At 42.7% G+C, this 26,813-nt stretch overlaps 1 protein-coding gene across 2 annotated transcripts in view; it reads right to left on the reverse strand.

Annotated features, from left to right (window-relative positions):
- GLI2 (GLI family zinc finger 2) overlaps nucleotides 1–26,813 on the reverse strand; it is a 106,151-nt gene that overhangs the window by 23,386 nt on the left and 55,952 nt on the right. For both annotated transcript variants that reach the window (XM_075181143.1, XM_075181144.1), the window contains exons 3-5: nucleotides 11,802–11,907; nucleotides 3,350–3,546; nucleotides 899–1,090 (exon numbers count right to left, since the gene is read on the reverse strand). In XM_075181143.1, the coding sequence (XP_075037244.1) occupies nucleotides 899–1,090; nucleotides 3,350–3,546; nucleotides 11,802–11,907 (495 nt within the window). The remainder of the gene's footprint in view (nucleotides 1–898; nucleotides 1,091–3,349; nucleotides 3,547–11,801; nucleotides 11,908–26,813) is intronic.

The raw sequence follows: 26,813 nt of genomic DNA on the forward strand, positions 1-26,813 counted from the left end.
TAATTTACAGACTTACTTTATTATCATCAAACTCCATATTGACTTCGAACGTTATAGTGTCTGACATTATATAAAGCGCCTGATGTTATATAGAGGGCCTCACATTATATAGACTGTCTAACATTATATAGAGCGCCTGAGATTCTATAGACCATCTATCATCAGAAAGGCTGTCTAACATTATATAGTGTCTACTTTAATATATACCGCCTGACATTATACAGAGTGTCTAACATTATATAGACTGTCTGACATTATAAAGACTGTCTAAAGTTATAAAGAGCGTCTGACATTATATAGAGCGGCTGATATAATATAGAGTGCCTATCATTATATAGAGCATCTATCATCGTATAGGCTGCCTGATATATATAGACTGTCTAACATAATATAGAGTGTTTGACATTATATAGATTGTCTAACGTAATATAGACTGTCTAACGTAATATAGACTGTCTAACGTAATATAGAGCGCCTGATATTATATAGACTGTAACATTATATAGGCACACTATGTTTTATATTTTATGTGTTTTATTATTACAAAAAAATTACCAGATTGATAATTAGTCCATTTTTCTGCAACATATTTTGCTTCTGTCACTATTCAGTCTTTCATCCTGTAGCTAATTAAGACATGATTAATAACTAGCTTAGTAGTTGGAAGTACATATTGCAAGATAGCAAGAAATCAATCTTATCCCCCCTGTGGCCGATGTTTAGGATCCAGCCAGTGGTCACAGACCCTCTGCAGTGTTTTCTGTTATGTATGAACCTATTTCAGTTCTCCCCGATACATACAGGATTAAAGCCATTTTGAATCAGATGTGACAACTACGCAAGAAACAGACAGATAAACCTGGATGCCGCACTGGCACCTTGGCATTCAACCACTTACCATCCATAGGAGTTAGGTAATCGTGCAGGTGCCCTGGAGCGCCCGCTGCTCCGCTCTGCAACAGGAGCTCGCCATAGGGACTGGGGTGACTGGCTAAGAGCGCCATCTGGTGGTAGTAATCGGAAGGGTTGACACCGGGTGGTGGGGGCGCCAGTCCAAATATGCCTCGCTCCTTTAAGTGCTCGTGGGCCACTGTGAAAAGACAGAGCAGCGTTACTCAATGACCCTCCGTCCGGCCTTCCCCATTTGGAAGCGTTTAGTGAGGTTAATGAGATCGGTCGTGTTTTTCCAGCCAGACAAAAGACCGCAGGACACTGGATAATATCCCCATTTTTATCACAGAAATGTCAGTCTACGGCTATTTTTAGGCCTCTTTTTTTATGAGAACTTGACAAACACAACTACGCTCCTCTCCCCCGCACCGGCTCACTGATATCAGGGGAAACATATACAGCAAAGCACAAGTACTGCAAGAAATAAACCATTTTATCTATTGATGATAATCATAATATAATTCTTCTAATGCTGTTTTCAATCTGAAAAAGTCTACAATAGGAATCAGCATCTGAACGGCAGTTTACGTAAATGAGCAATGTTGGTGGCAGCAGCTTTCATATAGGGACAAATGTTGTATGGAAGACGATAGCATTTGTTATTACACAGTTTCTTAATACATTTCTTGATGCAATGTTGTTATTATAGTGATTTGCAATGATGCCCCCTACAGCCTACAAAAAGTAATTGAAAAAAATAAATTAGCATTTTGTTCTTGTGGAATAAGTAATTTTGTTACATTGTTACACAATCTATACTTATGCTTCCTGTATCTGTTATGGATAGGAGTATGGAAGAAGTGTGATTTATTGTAGCGTTACTCATGAATCCCATGAACCAGAGTGTATGAAAGTTCTCCGCTTTCCGCTGGTTGTATAAACACTCTTATTAATGTCTGATCCACTCTCCGTGATGCTGAAACAAGACACGTGGGCTCAGAGATCTGTCGAGTGCATCGAGCCCCGACGTCTGGCTCCCTGAACCCCTCACTCTTTGCCAGAGCCAATTATATAAGTTCTCACAGCTGCAAATCCTCAAAACTACACCCAGCGCTTGGAGGGGAAAAAGGCGGGACCAGGAGAAAAAATAAATACTGTCAACCTCTGTCCAAATCCACTGAAGGGGAAAACGTTCAAGGCTGAGAACTCGGATGGAGCCATATAGTTATTAATGGAATATAAGAAATAGAAGCCTCAGTTCCCAGATCGCAGAGTGTTTGGCAGAAGTGATGTGATTTGATGAAAAACTCTTGAATTTCAAGTAAAATGCTCTTTTTTGGGGGGGGGGGGATAGGTGCTGCCCAGTTAACCCCTACTCTGCCAGTAGGGGAATAGACAGTGGTTTTGGTTGAGTTCTTGGACTGGTAGACACAGGTGAGATGAGAATGATTAGTGCTCTTCACAGGCTTCTGAATAGGTCCTTTGTGTGACTAATGATGTGTATTTGCCCTCTGTAGACCCTGCTCCCCCTCCTCCCGTGTAACGGACCCTGCTCTAGGCAGAATCTGACAGAACCCCCTGCATTTTCTGGGATTAGGTGCAGTCAGACTTGACACACCTGGATTAATACAGTGACTGAGAGAGAATTCATGCTCAGCGGTAGCCTGTGATACCAGAGGTGTAAGAAACAGCGAATAACTTTGCCACAATCACCCAAAAGAACTTCTACAGCTCTGGGACCATTTTCCCCAGAATAGTCCTGAATTTTTCTACTACAAATGTTTAAAAGTGTTTCCTAGATGTGTTGCGCCCCATGTAACGGAATTAATAGAAATAATGGCAAAAAATTTTGAAGTATAAATAAAAGAGATTCAACATTTATAGTTTTAGGCCTAGATTTACTAAGCTGCGGGTTTGAAAAAGTGGGGATGTTGCGTATAGCAACCAATCAGATTCTAGCTATCATTTATTTAGTACCTTCTACAAAATGATTGCTAGAATCTGATTGGTTGCTATAGGCAACATCCCCACTTTTTCAAACCCGCAGCTTAGTAAATCTATCCCTTAGAGTTCTGAACTAAAAATATATCAGCTTTTTTGTTTATTTCAAGGGGTCATTGTTCCTTTATTATTGACTTCCTGTGTATTGTTTAGTATGAAGTGGGTACATACAGTGGCACACGGCCGTTTTCACTCTGCAGAATGTCATCTCGCAGTTTGGGTGCCAGTCAGGAGTTCAAAAAATGTATCTAAGTGTCAGAATAACTTATACCGCGCGTCTTTCTGCGTCACGCGAGTTGGCTTTACGTCTATACCCCACTTCTTGTGTGTGAAATAAATATACTATACCAACAACACTATAACGGTCCCAATAGAAAGAGGAGGAACAAGGAGTGTGAGGGGGAGTAAAGGATATTGTGACAATAGCAAAATACATTCACTACAGTGATTCACTTACCTTCGGCTGGGCTGAGCCCCCTGGCGGCGGAGATCATGGACAGGGTGGGGCTGCTGTGGACAGATCTCAGGTAATGTTCCATATGGGGGCTCACATAATGGTGAGCGTGGCTGAATTCTGTGGTGCCCACTGGGTGAGGGGACAGGCGGATTAGGGAGATGTCGGAGATGACAGGACTGCCGCTGAGACCTGGGGGGCTGTAAATGAAGCAGACGAAACGTGTGTTAGTGTTAAACAAAAGGTACATGGAAAAATCTGCTAAGAGTGACTGTTCAATATTAGAGGCATATTCAATTAAGCACAAAATGCCCCTGGAACGGACCCTAAGACACTTCGCGTTACCATAACACCACGGATTTCCGTTCACACCCCACAGGGTTGCAAAGGGAAATCCGCAATGTTGCGGTACCGTAATAACTAAAAAAGATTCTTTGATTATTTAATATAATATTCTGTTGCACCAATTTACCACTGCCAAGTGGTTAATGTCAGGGCGACTGTTTATCCCTAGACCAGTCACCTGGATTAAGTGAAGAATTTTCACAAAGGGTATTCCCACCTAAAAGAAAATGTATAGAGAACATACATGTACAAATACTGCATAGCATTAAGAAGGGCTGAAAGTTATCCCTGCAACAGGAGCTGTTGTTGGGGCCTGCAGCAGGTAGGAGAGCTGGTAATTGGCTTGGAAGCGTTAGAAGCGGTTGGTAGGGAGTAAGGAGAGCTGGTAATTGGCGTGGAAGCGTTAGAAGCGGTTGGTAGGGAGTAAGGAGAGCTGGCAGTTGGCGTGGAAGCGTTAGGAGCAGTTCTAGAAATTCTGGAGAGCTGGTAGCTGGTATTGGAGCAGATATTGACAGTTGTAGGCATTCTGGAGAATGGGTCATTGGCGTGGAAGCATTAGGAGTGGTTCTAGAGCGCCAGGGGGGCTGGCAGTTGGCGACAAAGCATTAGGAGCAGTTGTAGGAAGAATGCAGAGCTGTAAGTTGGCATTGAAGCAGTTATTGGTAGCGGTAGGGAGTCAGGAGAGTTGTCAGTTGTCACTGAAGCAGTTATTGGTAGTTCGTTGTCGGGAGTTATTAGTGTTTGTAGGGAGCCTGGAGAGTGGTAGTTGGAATGGGAGCAATACGAGCAGTTGTAGGGCACCAGGAGAGCTGGCAGTTGGCGTGAAAATGTTAGGAACGGTTGAGGGGAGTCTGGAGAGATGAAAGTTGGCATTGAAACAGTTATTAGTAGTTGTAGGGAGTCTGGAGAGCGGTAGATTACTTGGCTGCTATCAAACTGACCTTAGTCTCTCTCGGTCTGTGTGTGTGTGTGTGTTAGGGAATTTAGACTGTAAGCTCCAATGGGACAGGAACTGATGTGAGTTCTCTGTACAGCGCTGCAGAGTTAGTGGCGCTATATAAATAGCTGCTGCTGATTGAAGCTGTTAATGGTATTAGTAGGGAGTCTGAAGAGCTGGTAGTTGACGTGGGAGGAGTTACTAGTTTTATGGAGCCGGGTGGCTGCCAGTTGGCATTAGTACATATTGGTGCCCAGTTGTTTTGTAGTTCTCAGGAGTAGCAGGTGTGAAGAGAAGCCGCAGCTGGACCAGGCAGAACGGTGAAGTTAATGGTAATTAATGGGTTATAGCAGCATCACCGTGTCTGTCACACTCACAGATCCGGGAGACCTGGCGGCTACAAGAACTCTACATTTCAATGTTATTTGCGATCATAACAAATGTCGCAATCTTGTGTTACATTATACGGCGTCTGACTAAAACTTTCCACAATGGCGGCTGAGATAGAATCTAGGAGAAACTTCACCCAGTCTCCCCCTTTCCCCGAATAAACATTCCAAGATGCCATCAACTGAAATGCTGAGTTATAATAGCGGGATTATGTGGAACTAATCACTTACTGCTGCAACGACAATCCTCTAGAGTGTAAGCCTGTAGGGTGAGCCGTTGTCTATGCTGCACAAATAACTTTCCTGTGGCTGAGATAATCGTAATCAGTCTGTAAGTTGGAAGAGTGTTACCCAACTGGGTAAAATAACTTTGGCCTCCTTCCCCCAACACTGCTGTAAATGTAGAATATTACACGTCATCATGTCATACCAGTAGTGTATGGGGTAAATGCCTGATAATTAAAATACCACTATATTATATGTTAGTATATACAAATCCATCGTCGATCACACACTACACATAGTATATACAGCGCGGTCACATACAGGGTTACACAGGTAAAAGCGCTATAGACGTACAAGCGGTTTGTATATATTTTATTAGGACTAAATGCTGCTATTATTGTGATGTACAGTAAAACCTCAGTAGGCACAGCCCAAAATCGCCATAAATATTATATAAATATATACACAAAGTTAAACCAACAGGAAGTATCAGTGTTTCTGTTCTATATTCAGAACTTTCCCATCAGATAAAGAGAAGCTGTTAATACACTTTTCATATGTTGTTTTCTCTTTAATACACAAAATCTTTTCAGAGAGAAACTTGGGAATTCTCACAAGAGACGCAGTTCTGTAACGTTATATAAGAAATACTTTGCTTTTATCTAGCCAGAAATGTCGCGTCTGTGCTGGGGTCTGTGGTATATAAAGGACAAGGTCTATGACACTGCCATGTTATAATCTCCATCTGATTATTCAGCCTCACAACGCTCCTGGTCATTAAGAGGATAATCTGGGCGCAGTTATTTATTTATTAACCTTTATTTATATGGTGCCAACAGATTAAGCAGCGTTTTACAGTGAGTGTTTAATCTGCCCCAGTGGAGCTTACAGTCTACATTCTCCACAAGGCGAATACACTAACATTATCAGTATGAACCCACGCAAGCTGTAGTGCCCCGGTCAGAATAAAACCCACTGCCCAAACGGTGCGAGGCAGCAATGCTAACCACCGTGCTACTGTGCCATCATATGATATTTAGTCGTTGGAAAAGTAAAGATGCAACTCGAGGGAGCGAGACGGAGTTAAATTCAGGGGAAAAACAAAGTAGTAGTTATTAAAATACTAAACACACAGTGTTGGGACTGGGAGACAGGAATGTAATGAAACCAAGGTGACATCAAAGTGACATCACTGAGAATGCAGCCTATCCAGTCACTAGGAACCAGTGACATCACTGAGAATGCAGCCTATGCAGTCACTAGGAACCAGTGACATCACTGAGAATGCAGCCTATCCAGTCACTAGGACCCAGTGACATCACTGAGAATGCAGCCTATCCAGTCACTAGGAACCAGTGACATCACTGAGAATGCAGCCTATCCAGTCACTAGGAACCAGTGACATCACTGAGAATGCAGCCTATCCAGTCACTAGGAACCAGTGACATCACTGAGAGTGCAGCCTATCCAGTCACTAGGAACCAGTGACATCACTGAGAATGCAGCCTATCCAGTCACTAGGAACCAGTGACATCACTGAGAGTGCAGCCTATCCAGTCACTAGGAACCAGTGACATCACTGAGAATGCAGCCTATCCATTCACTAGGAACAAGTGACATCACTGAGAGTGCAGCCTATCCAGTCACTAGGAACCAGTGACATCACTGAGAGTGCAGCCTATCCTGTCACTAGGAACCAGTGACATCACTGAGGGTGCAGCCTATCCAGTCACTAGGAACCAGTGACATCACTGAGAGTGCAGCCTATCCTGTCACTAGGAACCAGTGACATCACTGAGAGTGCAGCCTATCCTGTCACTAGGAACCAGTGACATCACTGAGAATGCAGCCTATCCTGTCACTAGGAACCAGTGACATCACTGAGAATGCAGCCTATCCAGTCACTAGGAACCAGTGACATCACTGAGAATGCAGCCTATCCAGTCACTAGGAATTAGTGACATCACTGAGGCACCACAATTAGGTAGGTGACAGTGCAATGCTTTATAATCTTTTTTTTGCAACACCCTCTTGTATGTAAAGCCTATGTAGCACATTAAAAACTTGGCTTCACATTGCTTCCTGATTCCGGTGATTTTCCGAAGTTTTGTAGGGTAAGTACGTCATGTTTGGCAGATAAAATCACACTCAGTCTGGTTTTAATTTACGATGATAAATGTTAAGTAGAAGCCAGAGAACTACGGTCGGTAAACAGAAGTATAAACATCCGTCTGAACAAACAAGAAAATGTGTTCTGTGTTTTCTGAAAGTGAAGCTTATTTCTGGCAATGAAATGTATTGATAGCAAATTGGGAAAACCGATTTCTGCTATCTAAAGTGGAACTGCTACTTTTTACAAAATGGACCATATCACCCTATAAACTCCGCAAAGAGCTTTATCCAGTGGCAGATCTACAGGGGTGCAGCCGCTACTGTGCCAGGAGGATCAGAAGTGACCCCCTCACTCCACCCAAATTCTGCTATGGGGAACATCTTTCAAACACTCCCACTACCTGTTTTCATATACTCCATATGTCCTGCTGCAGTTTATCCGTGTTTCCTGCTGCAGTTTATCCGTGTTTCCTGCTGCAGTTTATCCGTGTGTCCAGCTAGTTTATCCGTGTTTCCTGCTGCAGTTTATCCATGTTTCCAGCTAGTTTATCCGTGTTTCCTGCTGCAGTTTATCCATGTTTCCAGCTAGTTTATCCGTGTTTCCTGCTGCAGTTAATCCGTGTTTCCAGCTACAGTTTATCCATGTTTCCTGCTACAGTTTATCCGTGTTTCCAGCTACAGTTTATCCGTGTTTCCTGCTGCAGTTTATCCGTGTTTCCAGCTACAGTTTATCCGTGTTTCCTGCTGCAGTTTATCCGTGTTTCCAGCAAGTTTATTTGTGTTTCCTGCTACAGTTTATCCGTGTTTCCAGCTAGTTTATCGTGTTTTCTGCCACAGTTTATCCATGTTTCCTTCTACAGTTTATCTGTGTTTCATGCAGTTTATCCGTGTTTCCAGTTACAGATTATCCGTGTTTCCAGCTATAGTTTATCCGTGTTTGCTGCTAGTTTATTCATGTTTCCTGCTGAAGTTTATCCGTTTTTCCAGCTAGTTTATCGTGTTTCCTGCTGTAGTTAATCCGTGTTTCCAGCTACAGTTTATCCGTGTTTCCTGCTAGTTTATCTGTATTTCCAGCTAGTTTATTCGAGTTTCCAGCTAGTTTATTCGTGTTTCCTGATGCAGTTTATTCGTTTTTCCAGCTAGTGTATTCGTGTTTCCTGATGCAGTTTATCCATGTTTCCAGCTACAATTTTAGCGACACATAAATGTTTAGAACAATTCTCAAAATAATTTAAACTATGTCATCTATACTGTATATATTTATAAAAGTTCCAATTATCTACTAATATCTTCTCACTGTTGCTGTCTATGGAAAGGCTTTAGTCAGCGACCACATTAATAAATGTCACACGTGAATTGTCAGTATCTCAAATTCACTTTCAGGTTTATAAAGGTTCTAGGTATCAGATTTATAAATCATTAAGCTCAGCAATGTGACATAATGACTCTGTGTACAAGTTGGATCTATAATCTCACCCTCTCTTGTATTTACTGTATTAAACATGCAAATACACACTAATTAGCCATTGCAGCTTGATTACTTCTAATTTACTGCAGGCTGAATAACATTGTTACAGGATGTAATTAAGTGCTTTGTTGAAGCTTGTACTTTCTGTAATTATTTGCTAGCATGTGTAAGACAAATGACATCTCCCCTGTGTAAACACAAAGGGCCGGATCGCCATGTGGCAATCCTTTATCCCAGAAAGAACTGGGTGATTATTACGTACAAGCAGAAATGTAAAACTACAAGGCTGCCAATATTAATCCTTCTCTATTATCACACGATTGTAACTGGCCCAGAGTTGCTGATACCAACCAATACTTTGTTCATCTAGCTATCGGCGCCATCTTGCCGCAGTTTTTCAGAGGTGATATAAGTTATAATGGCATTTGTGCTACATCCCAGTGTTTGTACATTTGCAAATTAGTTTTTTCGTTCTGCACAGATGAAATGCCCTAAGGTGTCAGTAAGCGGGACCACAAACGACTACTCTATAATCACACTCACGCCCTTAGATTATCTCTGCTTTGCCTTCTTTAAAAATGTGCTCAATCCCCCAAACCCCTTCTCTAATACTCATTGACGTTCACTCACCTGGAATAGAGGCAGAAACATGAGGTTTATTAAGGCATTTCTACTAATGATGTAAATAGATAAATTGAATTATTACACGTTCTACCAATTTCAACATTGTTTCTGTACGTACAAAAACTAATCTAGAATTCAGCAGGCAGTCAGGCCGGCAGTTCTGATTTCTTTGTGCTTTTATAACTTTAGTTTTCATAAGTTAATGGATTTATAACAAGATATATTTATATATTATGGGTTGTCATGGCAGAAGTTGTTAAATCAGAACTAAGAACACAGAAATAATTACAAGGGATATATTTACTAAATTGGGGGTTTGAAAAAGTGGAGATGTTGCCTATAGCAACCAATCAGATTCTAGCTGTCATTATGTAGAATGCGCTAAATAAATGACAACTAGAATCTGATTGGTTGTTATAGGCAACATCTCCACTTTTTCAAACCCTCAGTTTAGTAACTATACCCCCAGGAGTAAAAACAAAATGTAGCAATATAAACTAACAATGATACGTTAACCTTTATATTAATGTCAGAGTATTGATAATAATAATAATAATAATAATAATAATAATAATAATAATAATAATAAAGTATCAAAGAAACAAAACACTCAGAGAAGTTTGTCCTTTGTTGCCGCTCCCTTAGTGTATAATAATAATAATAGTTATAAACACCTCTGACCTACAATAATGACTTTTCATGCATGAGGTGGGTCCATTTTTTAAATAAATAAATAATACAACATACAGGCTAGAAACTATTTTTGGTTTTATTGACATGAACAGATAAGTTAAAATAAATATAATCTGTAGATTGAAACATTTCCCTTCGGTGGCCAATTTATACAGACAAAATGTTGATTTCTGCTTTACAAATCAATTAGTTCTGATCAATGCACCTCGCAGCACACTGAAGTATACGGTCACTCAGCGCTGCTCTGTAATATAATGATTCCCACTTGTGGGGATATACAGTGCTGGGAGAATATATATCTTGGGGATCAGGATTAGAGGTCTGTGAAGCAGCCCGGTGGCACCTACGATGTCATGTTCCGTCAGACGAGCCATGACCGCAGCGTTCGGAGTCACTGGACAATTCGGGACACGGGCCTCTGACAAGTCGCTGCAAGCAGCCAACATGCCCCTATGACTTACACTACGCACGGCTTCACCTCATTTGCTGTGCACAGCTCTGTAATTAGGTGTATTTGGAACCTGAGCAGATGCAGACAGTTGGGATGTGGGTTTGATATATGAGAGGTCCTGTGTCACACTCACATCACATTAATCATCAGAGCCAAAGACCGGGCATGTTATTTTTCTTACAAACACCGACTACAACTGACTCTTTGATAAATAGCATCATATTCTGCTGCAATTTGCATGGGAAGGAGGGGGAAGGGTCCCCGAGAGCCCAGCTCCACCAAACACGTCCAAAGGAATACGTACGTCATCCGTTAAAGGGTTAAGCAAAAAAATACATCGTGTAAAGAACAACCTGAGTCAGACAGAACAGATTCCAGGAACTTTCAGAGGTGGAACTGTTTGGAAGTGAAAAGTTTTATCTAGAAACAAGTTCTGGTCGCAGCAATGACAGATAGTATTGAATTATTAGATAGTAATTAATTATAATGATACTTTACATGTGACAGAGCAACAAGAAGTTGTCCTAGAATTGTTACAAAAGAAATTTGTATCTATACAATAAATAAAATGATGTATTACTAGTACATAGATCTTAGAACCTGTTTTGGTCCAGAATATGTGGACACGTAGGGCCTGATTCATTAAGGAAAGTAAAGCAAAAAAAGGAGTAACTTTGAAGCTTTGCAAAACCATGTTGCATTGGAGGGGGAGGTAAATCTAAAATGTGAGGACAGAATTATAGTTGGGGTAGAGCATGTCCTAGATCAACTTTACATTTCAGTCTACACATAAGCTATCAAGTATTAGTGTGCTACATGAAAAAAAACAGACAGTATGGGGCATATTAAATTTGCTGCGTTACTGCCGAAAGTAATGTGGCCTGTGCACTATTACTGATATTAAGGTAATAGTGCGCATTATTACAGTTAATACGGTAATATTTAATGCTGTTTTTTTGGGGGTTAAAATTACCGTTAATAAGGTAAAATAATAAACGCTGTGTTGAGCGCGGCCGAATTGAATTCCCCCCTATATATCTTATGTGGAAAATAATAAACTAATTTGCACCCCTTGCATTGTATCAAGGTTTTGTCCAGGAGAAAACTTTCTCATTTCTTTGCATTACTTTCCTTAATAAATCAGGCCAGTATCTGTTAGGAACGACAGAGTTTTTGCAGAGACAGAAATTACAGCATTGTAGTAAACCTACCCGTGTATAGCATGGATCCCGTGACTCTCGTAATGATATCTCCCTTCCTGGTGCCGGATGTCTATAGGGAATGGAGCATGGAATGTGGGGAACAGATGAGCCGGACCTGGGGGGGGGGAGAAAAGACAAAATTAATGACACTTTCACCAAAGGTGGTTCCTGCGTAGACACATTGTAAACAGAACTCGTACGAAACACAAGGAAATCACAAGCGCACAATGTTTCTGACAAGAGCTGACGGACTCTGTGATGGTAAATCTGCTGCTAATGCTTCCCATGTTTTGGGGAGAAAATAGCACCATTATATGTAAGATGTGGAAACAGATCCTGGGGGCGTCACCGACTCACACCCCTAAACATGGTTGTGGGCTCCAAAACAGACGACGTCTAATGGCACTTCTGCTAAAATATGACATGTACTATTATTCTGTGAGCGACAAGTAACATGGAGACATCTGGACAATTTAGGGCCTGGGCACAGAAGTCCGTCATTAGTCAGAGTTTTGTTTTATTTATTTTCTACTTTTTTTCAGTTTAATTACAAACAGCAAAATACAAAGCAACAAGAACTGGATGATGCACTCATGGGACCTCATTTAGAGTCGGACGCAAAGTCCGTTTTAGACGCATCCAACAAAAAACACTATCACCTACCTAAAGACAGGGTCAAGCTGTGCCTCCCACATCGCCAACACCTGTGACATGGGGGGAGAAACTGCAGCATATATCTCCCTGTATGATAAGTAGCTCAGGATCAATGTACACATAGTACACACATCGTACAAGGATTTATGATTCCGTAGAATCCTCTAAGCAGCGTCAGTAGGACACCTGTGTGGTTTGTGACAGAACGCTCAAAAACACATCATTCACAAAGACGGAACTCAGTGGAGAACCTGGGATATCACTAACAGGGGAGGATGTAGAGAGACAGAATCACTCTTCAAAAGACACATGTGAAGCAAAGAACGTTTCCTGGAGTGCGACCACAAGAAGTTATATCAGATGGACCCAGCTCCAAGTCTACCATCACCAAGATGTATGGTGACCTAACTTAAACGAGTAGAGTGTCAGCTCTGCAGGAGAATGTTTCTGCCAAATTGAGAGTTATCAAAAAACATTGCAGGTAAATATTTACTATGTGACCTAACCAAAATAGCAAATTAAGTTTAAAATATAATAAATAAACATGATTATCCATGAACAATAGCAATTCAATCCCCATGTAGAGAGAAGCTGAGCATTATGGGAGATGTAGTTCATAAGTAGCTATATCTGTTCAGTGATCGTACCCTCCACCATACATAATACCCCCTGGGAGGATTCCAGCGGTGAAGGGGTTACTTGGCCTGTATACGCAGAATATCACATTCCCCAGTATTCGCTGCCACTGTAAGCCCCCTCACAGTACGGTTACTGTACAACAATGAGGGGATTTTACGCCTGGTTACGATTCAGCCACCTGTCCGCATTCTTCCCACAGTATGTGAGAGTCTCCTCCGCACAATGTCACTGGAGGACGGAAATATGCGCAGCAGAGGGTCACAGCTGCTACACTGACTGTATGACTGGAGCCTATGCACTACATCAACTGCCCTGTAATACAAGAGGGAGAAGACACAGGACAGTACTCCCAGCAGTGGTGGTACACCCAGCAGTGGTGGTACTCCCAGCAGGGATGGTACTCCCAGCAGTGGTGGTACTCCCAGCAGGAACGGTACTCCCAGCAGTGGTGGTACTCCCAGCAGTGGTGGTACACCCAGCAGTGGTGGTACTCCCAGCAGGGATGGTACTCCCAGCAGTGGTGGTACTCCCAGCAGGGATGGTACTCCCAGCAGTGGTGGTACTCCCAGCAGGGACGGTACTCCCAGCAGGAACGGTACTCCCAGCAGTGGTGGTACCCCCAGCAGTGGTGGTACACCCAGCAGTGGTGGTACTCCCAGCAGGGATGGTACTCCCAGCAGTGGTGGTACTCCCAGCAGGGATGGTACTCCCAGCAGGGACGGTACTCCCAGCAGTGGTGGTACTCCCAGCAGGGATGGTACTCCCAGCAGTGGTGGTACTCCCAGCAGTGGTGGTACTCCCAGCAGGGATGGTACTCCCAGCAGTGGTGGTACTCCCAGCAGGGATGGTACTCCCAGCAGTGGTGGTACTCCCAGCAGGGATGGTACTCCCAGCAGGGACGGTACTCCCAGCAGTGGTGGTACTCCCAGCAGGGATGGTACTCCCAGCAGGGACGGTACTCCCAGCAGGGATGGTACTCCCAGCAGTGGTGGTACTCCCAGCAGGGATGGTACTCCCAGCAGTGGTGGTACTCCCAGCAGGGATGGTACTCCCAGCAGTGGTGGTACTCCCAGCAGGGATGGTACTCCCAGCAGGGATGGTACTCCCAGCAGGGACGGTACTCCCAGCAGTGGTGGTACTCCCAGCAGGGATGGTACTCCCCGCAGTGGTGGTACAATGACATTTATGTCCTTAGTTTCATTCAAATAAAGAATTTCTAGGATGGAAAGGACATATCAGATTTATTATGATTCATTTTCTATGCACATTATTTTATTTTAACTGTTTGACAGACAGGGGCTGGTTGGGGGAGGGTGTGGGGGGGGGGGGGGCTAGTCCCACAATGGGCTACCTTGGCTGGGTCACTGAACTATAGTTGCTATAACTTATGGAGTAAGTGACACAATGTGCGATTAACCCTTTCCTTCCCCCGCATCTCTGGAGACTCCGAGAGAACGTCTACTCCGAAGCCTCTGAGTGAAAGCTGCTGACGGCTTCACTTCTCCTGGAACAGGAAGAACTTAGAGGAATAATAATAATATTCTTCAGGGTTGACCCAGAGCCGTCTAATTAAAACAATATTTTCTGCCTCAATTTGAAAGCACAAGAGAAAAAGAAAATACAAGTGAGGAAATTATGTTCGGACAGGAAATTTCTGCAGGAGATCTGACTTGGGGCCCTAATAACAACCTGATCTCAGCAGAGCCTTTGGCAGCTGAGGACTAGAATGGGAGCCCTGGTGTCTGTGTGGTCAGGAGATAAACTCAGATACAGCTGGATACAGAGTAATGCAGCCTTATCTCTCCTCCAGAGTAATAACCTACAACAACCAATCAGATAACACCATTTTTTTTCCTTTGTCAGACTGCTAAAATCTGATTGGTTACTGCAGGTCTGTGCTGCTCTCATATAAAAATGAACACACATTTGAGAATGACACAGATATTATTTTGCACAAAGTCTGCTGCCTCGGTTTATATGATGGCAATTTGCATATACTCCAGAATGTCATGAAGAGTGATCAGATGAATTGCAATTCATTTCAAAGTCCCCCTCTGCCATGACAACAAACTTTATCCAAAAAACAACATTTCCACTGCATTTCAGCCCTGCCACAAAAAGGACCAGCTGAAATCAGGTCAGTGATTCTCTCGTTAACACAGGTGAGAGTGTTGACAAGGACAAGGCTGGAAATCACTCTGTCATGTTGATTGAGTTAGAATAATAGATTGGAAGCTTTAAAAGGAGGGTGGTGCTTTAAATCATTGTTCTTCCTCTGTTAACCATGGTTAACTGCAAGGAAACACGTGCAGTCATCATTGCTTTGTACAAAATGGGCTTCACAGGCAAGTATATTGCTGCTAGTAAGATCAACCATTTATCGGATCATCAAGAACTTTAAGGAGATTTCAATAGTTGTGAAGAAGGCTTCAGGGCGCCCAAGAACGTCCAGCAAGTGCTAGGACTGTCTCATAAAGTTGATTCAGCTGCAGGATTGGGGCACCACCAGTGCAGAGCTTACTCGGAAATGGCAGCAGGCAGATGTGAGTACATCTGCACGCACAGAGAGACAATGACTTTTAGAGGATGGCCTGGTGTCAAGAAGGCCAGCAAAGAAGCCACTTCTCTCCAGGATAAACATCAGGGACAGACTTATATTCTGCAAAAGGTACAGGGATTGGACTGCTGAGGACTGGGGTAAAGTCATTTTCTCTGATGAATCCGCTTTCATGAAGGACCCCAGCATTCCAGGGGGGAGGAACAGATTTATGAATCAGAAACAGATGAACACCCAACATGCAGAGAGTTAGGGGTCCCAAACCTGATATCTAAATCTAACAATTGTTGGAGAGTTCCCTCCATTAATATAACCGGATTTACCCTAATATACAGGTGACGTGTTCTGTATCCTGCAGATAGTGAGCTATCGTCACAGATAACTCCCAGAGTGTTGTATGGGTGGAATATGAGGGGGTCCGAGAGCCCGGGTAGGGTGCTCGATATGTAAATACCGGTGGGAAATAACTTACATTCCACTCATGCCACAAAGATATTCGCAGACAGTATATGTTGTATAACAATGAACAGCAGAGCCCCAGGGGGCTCAATAATAATGACTGATGGGTTCTTCGCAGTCCTATGTAACAGCATCCGAACCTCTCATTGCACATTATAGGAATATTCAGGATCTAGGTAAAACCAGACACACCGTCCAGGAGAATCGCCTCTCGCAGACCCGCCCACTTGTCAGCTATTTGGGAAGTGACTATATTTCAAGTTAATTGGGTCGCTGTCGTCTCTGCGGTTTGTACACCTGTGGTGGTAACTAACCCCTCTGATTAACAAAAAAAAAAGGGGGGAAAGAAAAAAGAAAGACATTAAGGTACGGTGCACCGCCTAATTTAGGTTTATTTCTGCAAGAACAGACAGTTCTTTGGTGACAAATAATCTCGGGGTGCTATTAATATTCCAACACTCACTTTGTCACCCTGAAGTACTGATGGCAGATGCAGTGTATACATCGCTTTAATGACTTTCTCTGTTGCAGGATGTTTAGTGAGTGTAACATTCTGCAGACAACCTCTGTGTCTGTGGGATGAGACTGTATTAAACCATAGCGTAAACGCATTGGTTTCATTAATCAAAACCTCAGAATTTTGGGGAGATTTAGTTCTGCAGTTTGTTTGTAGGGTTTGATCAGCTCTTTGTAGGGCAGAATGGCAGCACAGTGGTTAGCATTGCTGTCTCATGGTGCTGGGGTCATGGGTTTGATTCCAATCAGGTCCTAACTGTGTGGAGTTTGTATGTTCTCCCCGTGTCTGTGTTGGTTTGCTCCAGGTGCTCCAGTTTCCTCCCACACTCCAAAACACAAGGGGAGGTTACCTGGCTGCTGTAAGCCCCAATGAGGCAGGAACTGATGTGAGGGATTAAATACTCTGCAGCGCAGCATCTTATGGCGACACTATGTAAATAATAATGATACATTATCTGCTTATCTGTGTGCTCATTGGGCCTGATTCATTAAGGAAAATAAAGAAAAAAAATGAGTAACTTTGCACCGGGGCAAAACCATGTTGCATTGGAGGAGGAGGTAAATTTCAAAATGTGATGGCAGATTTATAGTTGGGGTAGGGTATGTCCTAGATCAACTTTAAATTTCTGTAAAAATTATGAAGCTATCAAGTATTTGTGCGCTACATGAAAAAACAGCCAGTACTTAGCTCATGTGCAAAATAATAAACTAATTTGCACCCCTTGCATTGTAACATGGTTTTGTCCAGGAGAAAAAGTAACTATTTTTTTTTTGCTTAACTTTCCTTAATGAATCAGGCCCATTGTCTCTGCCAACCGTGTATATAAGTGTTATGATGATGTTTTTTCTATATTGGTTAATAAATGTATATATGTATAAACTTTATTATTTAGTTTGTGATTTGAAAATAAGAGGGGGGGGGGGGTGAATATCCCAATATTATATGCAATTAGTTTTGGGTTAAATAAGTCTTGAAGACTTTAATTTAAATTAATTATATAATTATAATTATTCTGCATATTTAATTATTTATTTGCAATCGTAGGGTAAACACCAGTACAGGATCCAATGCAATCTTATAGAGGTATTTGTGGATGAACAGGACAGCTGTGAGCAGTAAAAGTATCAGTTACAGGGGTTAGGGAGGGGTATTGGGAAGGTATTGATCCAAGGTGACGTTCTCCTTTGATATTGACATAATAAAGATTATGGGTTGTACAGGATTCCTACGTGGTACCAGGTTTTCCCCATAAGAATCCCCCCTGGGGTGAGGTTACGCGAGGAGGGGGCTTGTATGATTAACAGCTTGAAGATCTTGTTTGATTTGGATTAAGCTGGCGCCTGTGCCCCCCTCAGAGGTTTACGCTGCGCTTGCATTTTAGCACAGACTAATTATATCATCACGGCCACCTTCATGTACCCATTACATTTGAGTTTTTAAAGGGATATAACACTAAAATACAATGTAGACCAAATAGATTCTGTCCAGATATAGTGGAATAAAACAAGGAAATGACGATGTTTGAAAAACTATTTTTCTTCTCCTAAGAGATGAGAATTTCTGAGCTGATAAAACTGCTGAGCAGTGATTCTGGCAGCACATCAATGGGAGTTGATATTTGGACCAATTCTGGCACATCTCATATAAAACAAATACAAACAAGATAAGAGATTGCACCAGGGAATCACACTAAGTGCTCAGTGTAAGGACATCTCTGTAAACCACATCCGAGCGCAGCGGTAATGTCTGTGAATCTGGCAGAGAAACGGGCACTGGATCCCACAACAAATGATCACAGGGCGGCTTTCTGACAGGACGTATTCCGAGGCAATAGAATACCCCCCCAGCAATGCAACTGTAATTAATGTCACAGACCGCTCCAGCCAGCCCCAGCGCCTGACTACTATTTTTTTTCTTGTGGTGTTGGGAAAAAGGAAAAATCTGTTTAAACTTCTCGGATAATAAAGTCAGTGACGCATTTGTCTTTAATTTTTAGGCCGGATACCAGGGCGTAATGTGGATCTCAGAGGACTATTGTCGGAGAGAGGGGCGACCTCCAGATACAGTGTGACATTTCCAGGGATGATCGGTTACTATGGGGTATGGATCAAGTGTGAAATGATTTCTATCCATAGAATTCATGTAGCACACAAATATCAACTTTAAATTTCAGTGTGCAAATAAACTATCAAGTATTTGTGTGCTACATGAAAAAACAGTATTTAACTTATGTGCAAAACAGAAAACTAATTTTCACCCCTTGCATTGTAACATGGTTTTGTCCAGGAGACTTAAATAAGAAACTTCTTAAGTTCCTTAATGAATCAGGCCCCAGGTCTCTGTCTGTCGTCAAGAGAGTTTATTTAGCAAATATCCACAGCTTTTGGTGAATTTTGCTGCTGGAAAGTTGAACTTTCTGCGCCAGGAAACAAAATGTTTTCCTTTCCTATTCCCTAAAATAACGGGCAGGGCAAGTCCTCGCACATTTTCACCTCTCCGAAAAACATTGGCTGCTCTGCTATAGAGAAAATATAACTAAAAATAAAGTGCTGTACAGTGTACATGGGAGCCCTGGCAGAGGCTCCATTTATGAAGGATGTGAGGAGGAATGAGACAGATTCTGCTGTAACTACCAGCCCCCCCCCCCCCCCCCAAAAAAAAAAAAAACCCCATCAAGGTGCAAAGTGATGCTGACAGTTAGATGTTAATCTGTGGGGTCAGGTTTTTGGCTGCTCTTCACCTTTGTGTGACTGGTAGTTACCATAAAACACGACAGACTGGGAAAAATATGAAGGGGTCAGTTTGTAGCGATCCTGCAGGAGGCAACTGAAGCACCTGGTGATATTATCAGGAGCTGAAGCAGGTAGTATAGATGGCAACCCTACAGCAGGTGAGTGCTGCAACCCTACTACATGTGAGTGCTGCAACCCTACAGCAGGCGAGTCCGGCATCCCCACAGCGGGTGAGTACAGCAACCCTACAGCTAGTGAGTGCAACAACCCTACAGCAGGAGAGACCGGCATCCCCACAGCGGGTGAGTACAGCAACCCTACAGCGGGTGAGTGCAACAACCCTACAGCGGGTGAGTGCAACAACCCTACAGCGGGTGAGTGCAACAACCCTACTAAAGTTGAGTGCAACAACCCTACAGCAGGCGAGTCCGGCATCCCCACAGCGGGTGAGTACAGCAACCCTACAGCGGGTGAGTGCAACAACCCTACAGCGGGTGAGTGCAACAACCCTACTAAAGTTGAGTGCAACAACCCTACAGCAGGAGAGACCGGCATCCCCAGAGCAGGTGAGTGCTGCACCCCTACCTCAGGTGAGTGCTGCACCCCTACTACAGGTGAGTGCTGCAACCCTACAGCAGGTGAGTGCTGCACCCCTACTACAGGTGAGTGCTGCACCCCTACTACAGGTGAGTGCTGCAACCCTACCGCAGGTGAGTACTTCACCCCTACTACAGGTGAGTGCTGCACCCCTACTACAGGTGAGTGCTGCAACCCTACAGCAGGTGAGTGCTGCAACCCTACAGCAGGTGACTGCAACAACAGACTTACTTACCATGATGGAAACTTTAGTTATATTAGTCTAACAAAAACTAAAACTGGCTGCAGCAATCACTGATCCTAAGAGCTAACAGGGATCACTGACCAACTGGCTGAGCGGCACTGGGGCCTGTTAGTATGTACTAAAGATGACCAATCACACAGGCCGCTAGTGAATAACACATGACCTCACTACCTTCTTGGACCCTTTGTCTCCTCTTCAAGCCTGGAGGTGAAAATCCTTATTTTTATTTTGTGTTTTTATACACTGGGTCAATACATCTTTATTGTCCGTCAGTAATTTATTTGGCAACCCAGGACAGAACAAAACGAGAAAAGAGAAACGTTACTGACCTACATGGATGTAAGAAAATACAACATTTTATAACCATTCCCAAAATGACAAAGACTGCCGCGTGGATTCCATTATCTCACTATCTAGGAGTACGCGCAGCCCATCCCTGCGGACACCCCTCAAACATCACAACCTTATATAACGGCTACAAAGTAACTCTCACTTCCAACTCTAGAACATTTTCCGGGACATACTGCAGCTACTGTACATTATAATACCTTTTTGGCGCCAAACCCTTATTTAACATATCAAACAAGTTTCCAGGCAGGTCTGATTTTCTGTCTTGCTCACCAGTTTAGGTCTTGTAATGATGTTACTGGTCATCACACCACACTTACTGGTCCGCAGGACACTAGGGGCTGGATCCAGTCTGATCTCAGAGTTTCGGGAGATGCTCCGGAGTTGTTACTTTGGGTTCTCTAAACACCTGACAACCGTTCCGCTGTGTGCAGCTGCCATCGTCCTCACACACAAACTACCCCAGCAGAATACTAAAATCTCAGCCCCTTTCTAAACGTTCCAACAGCCGCCTTGTAAGACTTGTGGCCGACACAATACACCGACCATGCCTCTATTTAACAGCCCAGCGGGAGGTTTAATAATTGGGGTTTACCTCATGTTTCCCAATCCCTCTGCTCCCTTTCCCGATATTGTACTGAGCGGGCAGCCTCCTGGGGGAAAGCAGCAAACGCTTCAATGGATGAATAAATGATGAATAAATTTTACGTACATTAAACATTCACAAAAGTACAATGAACCGTCAGATTAAGATACTTGTGAAAGTTCTGCCTCTTAAAGGAAAAGCCTCCTCGTGTGCTACCAGCTATACATAATTACGGATAGTAGCGCTTCAAGAATCAAGTGTGGTTGTTTATTTTAAACATATTTTTTGCCCTCAGAGAATATCAGATAATGTTTCTATCTCTCTTTTTTGCACACCTTTATTGTTTTCTCTATAAAGGTCAAAATAATGAGGGAAAAACAATATGTTCTTTACTGACAAACCCGACATAAACTGGGCTCTAGAACAATTTTCTGGTTGGGGTCTTTAGGAAGTTAATTGGTCAATGATTAATACAAATTCCGCTAACATCTGCATAACTGACCCCTGTACTATAGACATTTTGCTACACACAGCTCTATATTTCAGGACGGGAAAATAAAATACAATAACTAAATTACATTGCAATAAAGTTGCAACATTAAAGTGGACCATTGCTTCAAACAGACAATTTGTGAATAGGATTAAGTGCCTTGTACCTTGTTGATATCACTAATTGTCAGTGGAATAATTTTCTGCCTCCATAGTGACCGTACACTCTAACGATTATGTTTAGGACACTTTTATACATCCTCAATTGTACTGATGATAAAAGTTCCTCTGGACCAAACAATCCTAAATCCTTCCATTGTAAAACAAAATCAATGTATGGAAAGCTGGAATTGGGATGAATCTATGGTAAAATATAACTCCTCATGGATGCGGTACCTGCCTGACTGTGCGGGGGTTACGCACAGAGCAAGGCATTCCTTGGAAATGTTTAGAGCAGATCCTGTCTGGCTGAGTTCCCCCACTGAACACTCCATCTCCACTTGGGATTAAGGCTGATTGACCCCGGAGAGAATACACAGATCACAGAGGACAGAGACAACGTAAAGTCACACAGAACCGACTAGAAACAGCTGGAGAAGAGGAGTGTGGCCTACTGCATCACTGTCAAACGGCCATGATCCCCCTTTACGCCGGGCAGTTGGGTTTATTTTGCTTGGAACTTATTAATGAGGTGGCAGAGAGCCAGGCCTGGGACATCTAAGGGATTACGGAAGTTTCATTCAAGGCTGAGTACAGAGTGACATAGAGAGGCTGTTGGACAACTCAGTAGACCCTTAAAAGCGTCAGAAATCTCAGATCTGGAGGCCGTAAACTACACATAGGAATTTACACTGTACTGAATCATGAATACTTATACAAATAACATCACAGTACGCAGAATATATTTGTTTTTCACATGTCCAATTTCTTCCCTCCCCAAAAATTAATTTATCTAATTTTTTTTTCGTGTTTGACACACAGGGAAACATAGATTCAAACTAGGGGTCTCTATTATTATGTTTAGAATAATGTTTATTCATATATTGCGCCAACTACTGCACTCTATGGGCCTGAGTCATTATGGAGTTTCCACCTGGACAAACCATGTTACAATAGAAGGGGTGCAAATTAGTTTATTATTTTGTACATAAGTTAAATTCTGGCTGCATTTTCATGTAGGACACAGATACTTGATAGCTTTATTTTTACACTGAAATTTAAAGTTGATTAAGGACATGCACTACCCCAACTATAAATCTGTCCTCACATTTTAAATTGACCTCTCCCTCCAAGGCAACATGGTTTTGCCCAGGTTACTCCTTTTTTTTGCTATCCTTTCCTTAATGACTCGGGCCCTATGCGTTTTGTAGTTTAAAATAACTGTCTCTAGGTGGCATTGTTAAATTATTAATAAATAATAAAGTTATTGCTAAAAAAAAATAAGGACACAGAAGACAGGAAACTAGAAAGTGACAGTTGATGAGATGAGCGTTGCTACAGTGTAACAAACTGTTCATACGGTTTATTCTTTAATAATAACATCGTTAACATGTCCGGAAAATGTCCTAAATCATCTGCTATTAACAGATTATGGACAACAGTGGAAGTCAGTGCAAAAATGTCTGTTAATCGCAACTCAATGATATTCACAGTGGCCAATAAGGAAAACCAAAACTCCCAGTCCTAGAAGTTTAAAGTGAAGAAAGGGAAGGTACGTGGAAACTTTAGAAGCTCACTACTGTGTTCACTGTTCACAGATAAAAACCATTACCATGAATCAATTTGAGCTTGAAACACATTTGAACCGGCCAGGTCATGTGCGAATTTGCCTGAACGTGGTCAATCAAGTGCGACTTATCCTAATTTAGCTTCATTTATATTAACCATTCAAATATTCAAATAATTCTGGCAAATTTTAACATTTTTCTATCGATTCACCTAAGCTCTAAGCGTGTTAAGAAACAATATTATTATCCTTATAGGGCGTCACAAGTCTGCAGCGCCTTACAGAGGGCAAACAGCAAGACAGTACATACCATTACAGAACAATACAGTAAACATATAACACTACAACTCTCAGCACAGCTAATACTAGTCTAGGTGGGTAATGGGGTGCAAGGGTTATAGTCAGCGCAAGCTGAAACTTGTGCCCATTAGCCTGGGCGAGACTAACAGGATCAGAGATAGAGGAGTGAAGACAACAGAGGAGTCAATGAGCAGAGAGTTCAAGGAGGAGGTGCACAGTGTAACTAGAAGAGGGTCCTGCTCTCTAGAGCTTACAATCTAAAGGGAAAGGGGCAGACAAACTGTTGATACATGGGGGTGAGTCAGAGTAAGAGGATCTAGAGGACGAGCTGAAGCAAGAGTAAGAGAGATGTAGGATGAAAGAGGGAGAGGTACATACTACATGGTGAAATAGTTAAGTGGAGGAGTGGTGGGTTTTAATAAATAGGTGAGTTTTCAAGCAGCGGTTAAAGCTTTGCAGGCTAGACCAGTGATGGGCAAACTTTTTCAGGAGCGGGCCAAATAAAAAAGAAAAACTTTAGGCGGGCCAATATAATTTATAAAAAAACTCAAATATCGAAATATATAATACATATTTTGTGAATGGGACGGTAGGGTGTTATATAGCAGTGTTACCTCTATAAGTGCAGCGATCGTACAGACACAGCACTTATTTCAGCAGGTTGTTGCAGATCCATCTTTCTGGTGAGCCACTAACTGACAACACAGCAGCCAATCGAAATCCGCCTTAGTATATGGCCCAGCCCATCTCTTCTCCCATGACTTTCAGCCATTAGGGGGCGGGCAGGTGTTTGAGTGATTGACATACGAAGTGTCCTTTTAGCAAGGAGGATGAAGTGTAATGGAGGAATAGGCTGGGGAGGCATAAAAATGAAGGTTCTGACACACAGGGTCGGCCTTAATAATTTTATGCTTATTTTAATGAAATTTTTTAAAATATTGGTGGGCCGGATAGAACCTCTAAGTGGGCCGGATCTGGCCCGCGGGTCGTAGTTTGCCCCATCACTGGGCTAGAGGATGGTCTATTAGAACGACAGAGATCATTCAAGTGGTGGGGGGCACCACAGGAGAAATCTTGGATTTTGGAGTGAGACGTTGTTACCAGAGGGGAGGGGAGGCGACGGTCATTGGCCGACTGGAGGGGGCGGGAGGGAGTATGTATGGAGATGAGGTAGGAGACATTTGAGCAGTGAAGTTGGAGACGGTCTTGTACATTAGGGTGAGGAGTTTGAAGAGGATTCTGTAGAGGAAGAGGAGCCAGTGTAAGTCTTAGCATAGAGCGGAGGCAGAAGAGGAGCGGAGAGAGAGAGGAAGATAAGTCTAGCTGCAGCATTAGATATAGATCGAAGAGAAGCGAGATGAGGAATTGCTGAGATGAGGAATGGTCAGTGAGTAGATAAGAGTCTTGGTGGCAAACTGGGGGAGGAAGGGTTTGATACAAGCCATGTTACAGAGCTGGAAGTGACAAGAGATTGGCAGGTGAAGGGAGGAGAGGAGTTATAATGACACCAGGCAAAGGGCTTGGGGAACAGAGAATCCAATGATATGTTGTGTATGACTTGCCCAATATCAAACCTATTCAAATATTAGCTCATAGCTGTTCCTCTGTCTCAGGGTGAACAATGGGGAGTGAAATAAGTTAAATTGTTTTCTTAGTCTAAAATAAAGCCACGAACATCATTCTGGAAGGTGATATCTATCCACGTCTGCAATATGTCACCTCTGCAGAGAATATTAATACAAGTTTAGTTAGTGTAATAAATAGCTCGCTGATAATGTCAACAATCTTATCCTCTAAGACTTATGCACAGGAATATCAGTACTGCCTGTCTCCCCTGCACAGATAGACTAACATCATGAATATTCTTGGGGGCCAAAATATATTAAAAGATACTCTCTCCCTTTTAAGTGAGATTTAACAGGCCCCAACCCTGGATAAACAGTGACTGTAAAGCTTGCGATGCTTTGGAATAATCTCAGCCCTATGCACGGTTTATAGACTTCTCTCACTCAAGGCTCCCGCATCTTCATAAAACATAATTTATATACATTCCAGGTAGTTACCAACACTAACAGCTCATAAAACCTCCAGCTAGGTTTCATTTCTACTTGTAAATAATATTTTTCTGCACTAATCACCAGCCCCTCTTCTCTTGCAGAGGTATATTGTGCTTAAAGGAGCTGTGTACATATAATCGGTCAGTGCTGCCGGATGCGAGCAAGGCACTGAAGGGTTAATGCGTTACAATTAGTCTTCTGGCTGTGAATATGCAATTATTCTGTAATGAACATTTTTTGTTGGCAAAGTTTAGACTCAACGCAGAACTGAGCAGGGGACAAATCTAATCCTAACTCTACAGAGCGGCATCATCCAGCAGTGTCAGATGTCCAGTTGTTGCAATAAAGTTTATTGAAGTCATACTCGCCAACTTTCTTTTCTCCATTCTGGGAGAACCCAGAGGGGAGGTGAAGCGCAAGTGTGGAGGGACAAGCGAAATGCGTCATGGAGGACGCCTCCCAGTGACACAATGATGCAACTGCATCATTTCATTGTGGGAGCAGGTCCAAGATGCCAGGAGTCAACGCAAATCACATTATGGAGTCCACATCTTACCCACTTCACTAGGAACTATGGGAATTTACGGTCTGCAGAGGATACCATCATCATCATCATTTATTTATATAGCACCAGCAAATTCCGTAGCGATTTACAATTGGGAACACACATTAATAAAACAATAGTGGGTAAGACATACGGACAGAGGTAGGAGAACCCTGCTTGCAAGCTTGCAATCTATGGGACAATGGGAGTTTGACACACAAGGGCATGTGCTACATCATATTGCACACTGGACCAGCTACAATGCAAAGGTCAAAGTACTGAGTGGGCTGTGTGTGTACCAATGTTGGTCAGAGGGTTGTTGTCTTGTGTTAGCTGTGGAGAGGGTGGTAATAGAGGAGATTAAGATGGTGGTTGAGGAATATCATAAGCTTCCCTGAAGAGGAGGGTTTTCAGAGAATGCTTGAAGGTTTGGAGACTAGAGGAAGTCTTACTGTGCGAGGGAGGGAATACCACAAAGTGGGTGCAGCCCGAAAAAAGTCCTGTAATCGAGAATGGGAGGATGTGATGAGAGTGGAGGAGAGACGCAGATCTTGTGCAAACACTAACATTAT

The sequence above is a fragment of the Mixophyes fleayi genome, chromosome 7, assembly GCF_038048845.1.
Source record: "Mixophyes fleayi isolate aMixFle1 chromosome 7, aMixFle1.hap1, whole genome shotgun sequence".
Taxonomy (NCBI): Eukaryota; Metazoa; Chordata; class Amphibia; order Anura; family Limnodynastidae; genus Mixophyes; species Mixophyes fleayi.